Raw genomic sequence first — 10,870 nt, 5'->3', positions numbered from 1 at the left:
AACTTTCTTTGCAGGTTAATAAAAATAACAAGACATACTGTTGTCTTAAGGAACGCTAACTCGTAGTCTATTATAGAAGGCATATATGTCTTCTATTACTGGTCTTCTATTACTGGTTACGGAGTAAGTTAAAGTCATACAATAACAATTCGAATTAAAAGTATTTGAATAATACCACTGGAAATATACTCCCAAAAAACGTCATATTATTCAATGAAGATAATAAGATTATTTATTCATTGGTATCACTTTAATGTGGTTACGGGCAAAAATGTTTTTGATATATATATATCCACTATATTACTATTATATTATACCAATATACCCCCAAAAAACGTTATATTATTCAATGAAGATAATAAGATTATTTATTCATTTGTATCACTTTAATGTGGTTACATTTATACACGTGAATATACATGAAATATCTCTGCAACACGTAATAATCATAACACTTAATACTACACACATTCGTCATTAGTGTCCAAACATACTCCATAAAGTTAGGAGAGAATTCTTTCGTTTACGAAAGGCACATGAATGCAGCAGAGGGTCGATGTCTTGACCTCATGTGGTGGCTGTCATTTGAGTTGACTGACAGCTATAGTAGCCAATCAGGGGCTAGAAATGTGTATCGCGAGCAGAGGACTGCTATTAAAACGTTATGGGTGTCAGTGAGTCAGGATACAAGTTATGTGTGACCACATAATTGAGTATCAGGAATAAAATAGTCTACAATATTAAAGTAGAAAGTAGTACAACTTTTTTTTCTTTTATAATTTTCCCAAGAAAGCTGTAGTTAGTAGGCTACAGTTGGTTTCATGAAATGACGTAAAACCAGTCCCTAACTACTATATTCAGGCATTCCAGTGAAAGAAAGCCTTTGACCTGTTGTGCAACGAACACATGGTCAGCCAACAGGCCTCTCACTTTATTATTAAGTTCACCAACAGCTGAACCTGTTTAGGACATTCCTCCAATGGCTTAACTGATACCTAACTCAACTGATAGCCTTAAGAAATGTGTGCAAGAAGCACGTTATAAAGATTAATACAAGTGAAAGTTCACTTTTTTTTCAGTGACAGACACTTAATACTAGTATACTGCTTAGAGAATATGAGATAGTGACCAGAAAACACTTACTTAGCACTTTTAAAGCAACAACATCAGGGATGTAATAACACCAGAGTATACCGTCATGTTGATTTAAAATGTACTTTTAGATTTTGAATGTATGCATTCAAGCCTCAGGGCGATAGAGTGTTTGTCCACCCAGAGTGGAGCAACAACAATTACAAGAATGAAAATAACAAACAGTTATATGCTAGCATAGTGCATTGATACAAATACATTCAACAAGGCTATTCAGAAATCATCGTGATGTACATTGGTGTGTAAATCATAAAACTTTTTGCCATGTATTTTATTTGTGTCCAAGTTAAACAGATCTTAGCATTCAGAGAGTTAATTGATAATAAAATCCTGTTGAATTTAGTCTCTGATATTGCAGCATTCATATCAAGGAACATAAATAACAGCTTCAAAAGGCACAGCATAGCATTTACAAAGAGAATGAATTAAACAGTAAAATATACATTACAGTTTCATTCTTTTATCTCTTGTCTAAATGTCTTAAGGAAACAAACCTTTACATGGCAGATTATGCCAGATTATTATATAAATTAATAAATTAATAACAGCAATAGAGTAATGCATGGACAATGTAGATAAGGAATATGGGTATTTTGAAAGGCAAGATGTTAATTAATTGATGTCAACCTCTGCACTGCATTCAAATGACATAAAATGACATATAAAGGCGGATAACTTTGAACAAGTTTCTTCCAAGGCATCATGATTTACACGCTCTTTGACGGGCGGGGCAGCACCAGCCTCAGCCCGATGTCCACCACACAGCTGGGCATGTAGGAGAGGGGGATCCAGAGCAGCTTGGCGTCCCAGCCCGGGCTGTACCTAGTGCGAGGGTAGGCCGCCGTCAGAGCGTGCTCCATGCAGCCGGTCACCTTGGAGAGGTCAGTGTCGCAGACTGCATTCATGATAAAACGCTGGACCTTGATGTCTAAAAATTAAAAGATAATTTGTGCATGAAACATGACTGAAGTGCATTTTTCTTTGCTTCACCTCAAAATGCGTGTATTTCATATTCAGTGAGATTCATGATACTAAATACTATAAAGTATACACTGCACTGTACTGTACTGTACTGTATGTCTTTATTGTTAAAGGGTATATTAAATGGAATGTTTGTGTTGCCTTCAAGCACAGCAAAGCAGCTTGTGTTTATGAAATCAATTCAATGTGCTGTTAATATGGAAATATGGCAGCCATTACTAAAAAGTTGACGCATTTATGGGAAATTCGTAAATAATCCAATTTCAGTGTGACTTTAGGATAGAGATTGTAAAAATTATGTCTTTTTTTTAACCCATAAAACAGATACATATTTGTGTATGTCAGATTTCCAGTGAACCTCATAGTGATGCTCCCTCATGGTTTGCATGATGAGTGTGAATAAAGACAACCAGTCTTTTCTTACATTTATCAAGGTACTTGTCTCCATAGCTGGCTTGGACTTCAGGGGTGAGCTGGTTCCACAGGCGGTGCAGCTCCCTCTCCAGGGGGTCCAGGCTCGTCACCGCAGTCTTGAAAAATCCTGGCTCAATGATGCACACATTGATTCCAAAGTAGTTTATATCTCTCCTGAAAACAGAAATGTTACATACAATACCATCGTACATTCAATCTCTAAAGAAGTAATCATTAAACTGATTCAATAATCCTTATTTGTTTATAGAACAAAAAATCCATTTGTTTATAGTGAAAAACGTTTGCTTAAACATGACATGTGATTATTAATGTGAAATTACAGTGCCACATTGGCTGAAAGAGTGTAAAGCCTGTGAGAATCTTTCTTCCTACAGATACATACTCTTGGCACTTGATGGAAGCATTGTCTCTCTGTTGTACAACAATACATTTTAGCTTCAATTACCAGTCTGTGTATTTATTGTGTTATATTGTGAAGTCCTGAGTGTTTCAAGTATTGGAGCCACGACCCCTTCGACAGTAAAGTTTTAATATAAAAAATAGGCTTAGCAGCTTGAGTGTAAGAAATGAAAACACAATAGCAAATCTGGTAGATAAACACAGTAATCTTGTCTGGTCTCATGAGCCAATACTTGTCTGTCTGGCATATTCTGAGGCAATTTTGTTTTGTGTGTAATCTGTTAGAGGGATTGTGCTTTATTGCTGATAACATCTGTTATTGTTTGTCTTTTATTTAATAGAAAATGTTTCATAAACTGTCTGAAAACCAAATCTCCCCCATGGAACAATGACAATATGAACATTATGGCTCAAACTAGTATTTTATTATGATTACAATACAGGTATTTGTGAAAGTGACAGAAAAAGGGAATATTGAGGAATTGTGGGGAGTTTGTGTTTCTCTCAGTCGATAACAATAAAGACGTAATGGCACAACATCGTTTCTTTTGGTTTAATAACGTGCCAGGGTGTGCTTTTATTCGATGAGGTTGTGTAAGGCTTACCTGAGGCAGTCAGAGAAAGACTCCACTGCAAATTTGGAGATGCAGTATCCACCACCGTTTGCAGCCAACCTACCCAGAACCGATGCTATGTTTACAATGCGGCCCCGAGCCTTTTTGATGAGGGGCAGGAAGGTCATCGTCATGGCAATCGTTCCATTCATGTTGACCTTCAATGTGCTGTGGAAATCCTCCACTCTCATCCACTCTGTAGGACCCATGGGTAACGAGCGTCCGGCATTGTTGACAATTCCCCAAAGTCCTACAAAAAAGGAGATAAAAGGTAGAAGAACATACTTTGGTTACAGATCTACCTTGTGAAATGTCACTAACCCAGGTCGTGTATTTCCTTAATGCAGCATCAGCTCTTACCCTTATCCCCAACCTCCTTCTTGGTCCACTCCATGGCTTCTTCGATGCTGTCCTGACTGGCCACATCTAGCAGGACAGTCTTCAAATAAGGCCCCGTCGCCCTCTTCAGGTCATCAGCTCCCTTTTCTGTGAGGCAGCCGGCCAACACGTGGAAACCTCTACGATCGAGCTTCTTACACAGCAGGTTACCAAACCCAGAGTCGCAGCCGGTCACAAACACATACTTGTCCGTAAGTTCCTCGATCTCCAGGCTGTCTCTGTACAGCCACACGATAAACCACAAAACCACGAAGGTAGCACCGATGTACGACCAAGCATTTTCCCTGGAAGAGAACAACAGAAAAGAGAGGAAGGGATTTAACTTTGAGAAAATACTGTTTAGATGTTCATTTCATTTCAAACCTTTATTTATACAGATAAATCCCATTGAGATCATTGATCTCTTTTTCAAGGGAGACCTGCTAGCTCTGTAGCTCAGTAGCTCTGAGGTTATAAGGTTTACAGCTGCCAAGAATGTAGCATTAGTAATTCTTACCCTAAAAGGTCGTAGACAAACTGCATGTCCATGCTGATTTCAGGATAAGAGGGGGATTTTCGGTATCCTTGCTGAAAAATCATAAATAATAGGTTTTGACATCCAAGCTTTCAGGAGTGGAATGGAAGGCAGATACACCTACTTATTTCAGGATTTATCACAACCAAATCCCTACTCGATTTCATAATATTTTGGGTTTATCGAACCTTTTTTGAAACGATGGGGTACAAGGGATTTGTTCACACAGGGCCTTAGAAGAGGGGCTTGCGATACAGAACTGCTCTGGGCACATGAGAAATCTTTGGATAATACTCTCATGGAAGAAAGAAGGCATTTGTGAGGGAGGGGGACCCGAGGAGGGAGGGGTACATTGTTTTGAAGCATAAATGTAATGCCCGTGACGAAGCTGCTTAAGCTACTCATTGCTGAAAACCAATTAGTTTTCTGGCTTATTAGAAAATACAAAAAGTAAAAAATATACTTCTGTGCGTTGTGTTATCCATAATTTCCAAATTTGCTGTAGTTTAAAAAAATACTTAATTAACTATACTGTTTCTGTTGGCATGAGAAAATGTATTAAATCATAATTGACCCTGTAAAATTACAAATCAGGTTAAGGAAGGTTGCATTTAGTTTCACAACACTAGTTAATATATAGCCACAATATACCAGAATACTTCAGATATTCATATAAAGTATGTCAGCTACATTTAATCCGGTAAATCTACCCAACGTCAATTATGCTGTTAGCCTTTATACATGTAAAGTAATTGATTAATTAACTAAATGACACAGTGATATACTCACACAGGAAATTGTGATCATTACCAACATTACAGAGTATATTCAGTAGACATTTTTTTATCAGAGCAACTCAGAAAGAGGAAGTACTTGAATTACAAATTCAATGGTGAAATCATTAATAATTATAATAAACTTCCTACCTTTTCCCTCTTTTAGATGTGATGAATCTCCACGAGTTACCCGTCCGCTTCCCTTTCCCTTTCAGGTTATTCTTCTGTCTTAACTCAGAGAGGCTGGTCACAGAGGGACTTTATCCCTTTGGTTTATCCCTTAAAAAAAGTCCGCAATTGGTAATCCCCAATACATAACAACTTGGTTTGTGCGTGTGTGTATTTAAGTACAAAAAAAGTCGTAGGAATTACAGACTACAGAGAACTTTCTGTACACAATGTGAACTTGGATATCAAATAATTTATTTCCTTTTTTAGCTAGTCCCACTTCTCAAAGTACATTATCTTCTTTAAAATAACTTCAAGAGTTCAACATGAAATCTTGCCCGTTTTTAGAAACTAGTGGTTTCCGGGGTATACGGTGTAAGTACATTATGTTGTAAGAGTGTTAAATAAAACTTGGAATAATCCCACATTTTAAAGCCTTTGCACCAGCTTTGCACACACAAAAACATGTGTAAAACGTAATTGGCTCATTCAGTTCACTGCCTTATTACATCGAACAATGTATACCACTGTACTTGGTGCCTTTGCACTGGATTGTGGCAAATCACAAAACCTTGAATAAAAGAAAAAGTGTGATGTAGTATTGTGAATGTGTATGACCAATTGATACACAATCTCACACTCCATTAACAACTACAACATAACTTGCCCTATGACCAGTTTGTCAAATGTTGGCTTATATAGTTTATGGAGTTTTTTTTTTACACTAAAAACAAGCACAATTTGTTGCCATGTGATGGAAAAGTGTGTTTGCATCCATATTTTGACCATAACCCTAATGCGCAGTGAGTTGAAAGTACTTTTGATTACCAAACGCCTGAAATTACATGACTGAACTCCACAGCCCCATGCATCATTTCCTAGTGACACATTGCATACAACATTTGTCCAATTATCTTTCCCCTTTACCAGTAGTTTTCTTGCAGAACGTTGTCTACAAATTGTAAAACTTTGTATGTCAAATGTTGTTGCTGTACTTTGTCATTTGGCTTTAAGTCTTCTGATTTTGTAATGATCATCATTAAACCATGAGTATATTTTGACTCCCAAAGTGTTCAAATCTAACTCTTTATTTGGAGTTTATATTTTTCACTTTTGACAGTGTTCAGAGAACACCAAACTCTTGGACCTATATACACCACAAGCCTGGTGTTAAATGTACTCTTATAGAGTACAATGTACACTGTGGTTTTTGTTGTGCATAGACAAACTACAATCCTTGACCCAGAAGTCAGTCTAGTTAGTTAACTCTAGTTAACCACTACCACCGTTTGTGGGTATGAACATCCTCACAATCGGATCCATGTTAAGGAAGCTCGAATATCCCTTTTCAAATGAGGTTCTTTATGCTTTGTATTCATGTAGTATTCCCATATTACTTTGTATGTATACATTCACTTTAGTGGTGGATATATTTTAAATGGTTTCAAAAGAAAACACACCAGTGCATTTTATTACTTTATTACAAATAATAGTCATCCTCTGAACGGTAACTTAAGTCAAAGTTAAGTTGTCTGACAAAAAGTGATGTTATCATACATAGACATACTATATTAGAAAAGCATAGACGTACATAATTGAGTTAACAGGTGCTGAAGATAAGCCTTCCAGTTAAAGATATTACAGACAAGCAGACAGGTGGCAAAGTCATCATCAGCGTGGGCCCATTCCGGTGAGCATGCATCGAGCGAAGTCATCGCTGCTTGCATCTTTGCTGGAAGGAGTCAGTTGGGTTTTCAGTTTCACTCCAGCGTGTTTAGTTCCAGCTATAAATGTCCCTCCATGAAGTTTATGAGAAGGCAGACTGAAGCTGACCCTTGTGAACGTACTCCAGAGCTGTGGCGATGGTCCTCATGTCCATCTCTATACTTCGGGCCCAATTCTCCACATCCCCAATTTCCTGTTTAAAAGAGAGAATAGAGACAGAATTAGTATCACCGCTGTGTACATCCAGAAGAAACAGGCAGGCTTGAAACAACTTCAGGCACCTGTTCACCATGTCTCCCCTGGGAAGATGGTGTAACTGGATAACATCAGAGGAAGTGGAAACTCATTTATGAATTGCTTTTACCATCTGTCCAATCCGCTCAGATCTATGGCCTGTGTAGAGGTCCTTTGAAGAAACTAATCTGCTTTTAGTTTTGATTAGAAACGCCTCTATTAGTCAACTGATCAATTAGATGATTGAAGAATAAACTATTTGGACGAATGATTAGTAAGTCAAATTAAGAAATGGCAGTAAATGCAGTTTTCAGTCTATTAAATAAGGAAATGTTATGCTTTTCAGTTTAATAACATACAGTATTAAACTCAATATCCTTTTGCACTGAAAATATAAAAGGGTATAAATATTTAAGTTAATCGTTGGAGTTTGAGAAAGTGGGATGGGCCTTTCTCACCGTTTCCTGAAATTGTATAGATCAAGCAATACATTGATTAATTAATAATGAAGATAATTGTTAGTTGCAGCCCTGGATTTGATGAGTACATTTTTTCAAATGTATTTGAGGTGCAAAGATGATTATAATAGTAGATATGATTGAATATGCATTAACCAATACTCATAAGTCAAAAATGTAACTTAAATGAATGTGATACTGATTGCAAGAGCTGCTATTAGATATATGCTATGGCAACTTAGCAAAAAGGAATAAAAAGTAAGAGCATTTATTGATTTTACAGCATTAGACTTAAGAAATGTACATTTATACAAAAATGATACTGTATGAATGGTGGCAGATTACATAACAGAAAACCCCCGTTTTTGGATGAACTTCTTGCCAAGTGTGTCCTACCTTAAGGGCCTGATTGAAACCCTCCACCATACTAATCCACTGAGCCGTTTGTTTGGAGAACTGGCTCGCCTGCACCTGGAGAGTCTTCACCTCATGGTCGAGTTTACGCTGGTTTACATAAGCCTGGGCAACTCTAGAAAACAGAAAACAACAATAAGAAACTCTAAATTGCTACTAGAACATGAAAATAAAGCATCATGTATTACTAGCTATGTGGGCATGTCAGTGTACATTTGTATTTGATAGTACAAAGACTAAGTCATAAACATCTCTGTTTATAATACAAACATACTGTCATATTTAAACTAGACTACATTTTACAAAGTCACCAAAGGATTTTAGTTATAATCTTTTTCATAAAAGAGCAGCATAACAATGTGCTTTGCATACCAGTCAGTTTTTAAGCTGATTGTCCGGGTTTCTTCACAACTTTCACAATGTTAATAATCTTAAGAACTATTTGTAGTTGTGTCACACATAAAGCCAATTCTGCTCAGCTAATTACAGATTGCTTTATTTGAATGGCTCAATTGAAGGTGTTGGTTGATCAGCTTGACTGCAATATGTAACACAGTACCTAAAATGTATTTACCTGTGACTTCAAGAAGGACGCACGTTTAGATACGTCACATTTTTCAGAAGCAGCACATATTTAGTAACAAAATCTAAACTTTACTTTTTATAACACCTTTCAAAACTAGCATTATAAATAATTCACTTTCAAGTTGAAAATGCGTTTTTTATCACGAGGAGTACAGTAAGCATTCCTGTTACCGGACTGTTACTGTGGAGCCAACATTAAAAATAATCTTCATCAATTGCATTTCTTGAGATGTTTATCTAGCAAAGAGGCTAAACATTTGTTGTTTATCCTTTGAAAACTCGTCTGTAAATTATTTTTTTGACTTGAATATCTTTGGCTTTCAGACTAATGACTAGCTGTTAGAACATATCAAGTAGAAGGGAAAAATCAGTATACAATTTTGAGATTCTTGACTTTAGTATTTCCTTAGACTGCTTTGTTATACTTCTACCCACCAGAGGAACATTCACAAGCTACATAAGTATCATCACCTTTACTGGCTACTAGATTTCCACATTAATGAATTCATAATTGTATACAATGTCTGAAATGGGCCTTTCTGCATAAAGAGTACTTTAACTTTTGATATACATTTTATGACAATACTTTAATACATTAATTAAGTAAATGATTTACTTGTCACAGAGTATTCCTACACTGTGGCCATTACTACTTCCCGTAGGCACAACACGTACGTTTATTATTTATTTACTACCATGAACTATGAACTAACAATAGGAGTTTACAGGAAGTAAAAGGAGAAACTGCAGGGGGCTAGAAGCTAGGATTTCATACCCAACATTGAGATGGTCTACCAGGGCTTCTGTCAGACAGGTGGCCGCAGTGATAGCTTCACGCCTGCGTCTTTCTGTGCAAACAAAACATTAACAAAGACAAGAGAAACCATCAGTAATATTAAAGAAATACGAGGCCTTCTGACACAACTCCGTCAGCTTTGTTTTTAGCATATGGTAGCACGACAGCTAACGTTAGCCAGTCACTCACCCTGCTGCTCCTTCCGCTCATTTTGCTTCGCCTGGTGCTCCTTCAGCAGACGAGACAACATCTTCCGTCTTCGTTGAGATTAAGTGCAAATGAATTTCTTTCTTTTAACTAGCTGAATAACATGGTTTTCCTAAACAGAGATGTTAGAGATGCTATCACGAGACCAAGCGCGAGAATTACAGGAGTAGGCGTGCCCAAACAAATGGCGTTATGCATGGCGTCATTGACTGTAGTTAATCGAATATTATTTTTTGTGTTCATTATTAATGCAACACACATGGGAGGAATTGCAACAGATGATGCATTGAAAGATAATACACAGTTTAAACGCATATAAGGGATTTGTGAATTTGTTTTGCATTAATTTCAATATCAGTTTCGACGTCATTGCATTTCAGCCTTCAAAATAAAAGTTCTAATAATTAAACACTACTACTTTACATAATACATCTAATGCTACTACTACTACTACTACTACTACTACTACTACTACTACTACTACTACTACTACTACTACTACTACTACTACTACTAAATGCAATCGAATATGTGGAACTAAATTGTTCAATGTAACAGAAAATCACAACACAACCCTTATCCCTAGGACAACACAACATATTAAATTGAGATACTATGTAGTTAGACACATTTTTAAGGGAGTCTTTTGCCTTGTCAATATGAGTGTATGAACGAATACAGTGGTCATTTATTTAACATAGAATCTTTGGACAAACCCTTATGAATAAAATGCAATAGTGCATTGCACACATTGAAGGGAATTTTGGGATTACATCTCAGGGGAAGTGTACCTTGTATGATAGTATGTGACAGATAATATTGAGTGATTACCATACTTTATATACTGAAGTTTGGAGTCAGATCTATGAGTCTGTCAAGTAAGAATGAACCATCTCCATAAAAAAAGAGTAAACTCCATTCACTGAATAAGATCTTGTGATTGTGTTGGAAGCTCCACTAAAAAAGCTAGTAAGTGGACTTTTGTGTTTAGAAACGTTTTGTCTATCTATTTC

The 10,870-nt window shown here is 36.6% G+C and overlaps 2 protein-coding genes across 2 annotated transcripts; both read right to left on the bottom strand.

The window, feature by feature from the left end:
• Nucleotides 1-272: 272 nt before the first annotated feature.
• rdh5 (retinol dehydrogenase 5 (11-cis/9-cis)) lies at nt 273-5,470 on the bottom strand. Its single transcript, XM_034082872.2, has 6 exons — nt 5,421-5,470; nt 4,477-4,547; nt 3,942-4,264; nt 3,573-3,831; nt 2,558-2,721; nt 273-2,080 (listed from the first exon to the last, which is right to left on the bottom strand). Exons 2-6 carry the CDS (start codon nt 4,506-4,508, stop codon nt 1,860-1,862), a joined length of 999 nt encoding a protein of 332 aa, XP_033938763.1. The 5' UTR covers nt 4,509-4,547; nt 5,421-5,470; the 3' UTR covers nt 273-1,859.
• Nucleotides 5,471-6,901: 1,431 nt separating this feature from the next.
• On the bottom strand, nt 6,902-10,046 carry bloc1s1 (biogenesis of lysosomal organelles complex-1, subunit 1). The gene is made up of 4 exons (XM_034084198.2): nt 9,840-10,046; nt 9,630-9,702; nt 8,252-8,384; nt 6,902-7,356 (listed from the first exon to the last, which is right to left on the bottom strand). The coding sequence occupies exons 1-4, from the start codon at nt 9,898-9,900 to the stop codon at nt 7,246-7,248; spliced, it is 378 nt and encodes a 125-aa protein (XP_033940089.1). The 5' UTR covers nt 9,901-10,046; the 3' UTR covers nt 6,902-7,245.
• Between the last annotated feature and the right edge of the window lie 824 nt (nt 10,047-10,870).

Source organism: Pseudochaenichthys georgianus, chromosome 5 (assembly GCF_902827115.2).
Source record: "Pseudochaenichthys georgianus chromosome 5, fPseGeo1.2, whole genome shotgun sequence".
NCBI lineage: Eukaryota > Metazoa > Chordata > Actinopteri > Perciformes > Channichthyidae > Pseudochaenichthys > Pseudochaenichthys georgianus.
The sequence above is the reverse complement of the archived record's forward strand: the minus strand, read 5'-3'. Positions and strand labels throughout refer to the sequence as shown.

Bases quoted from the DNA above. Each gene is read 5' to 3' on its own strand.
- bloc1s1 (XM_034084198.2), bottom strand. From the start codon at position 9,900: ATGTTGTCTCGTCTGCTGAAGGAGCACCAGGCGAAGCAAAATGAGCGG. The intron at 9,703-9,839 runs GTGAGTGACTGG...TTGTTTGCACAG, and splicing joins TGAGCGGAAGGAGCAGCAGG to AAAGACGCAGGCGTGAAGCT. The intron at 7,357-8,251 runs GTAGGACACACT...TCTTTTAAACAG, and splicing joins GTTTCAATCAGGCCCTTAAG to GAAATTGGGGATGTGGAGAA.
- rdh5 (XM_034082872.2), bottom strand. From the start codon at position 4,508: ATGGACATGCAGTTTGTCTACGACCTTTTAGG. The intron at 4,265-4,476 runs GTAAGAATTACT...GTTCTCTTCCAG, and splicing joins TTTGTCTACGACCTTTTAGG to GGAAAATGCTTGGTCGTACA. The intron at 2,722-3,572 runs GTAAGCCTTACA...TTCTGTTTTCAG, and splicing joins TCTTTCTCTGACTGCCTCAG to GAGAGATATAAACTACTTTG.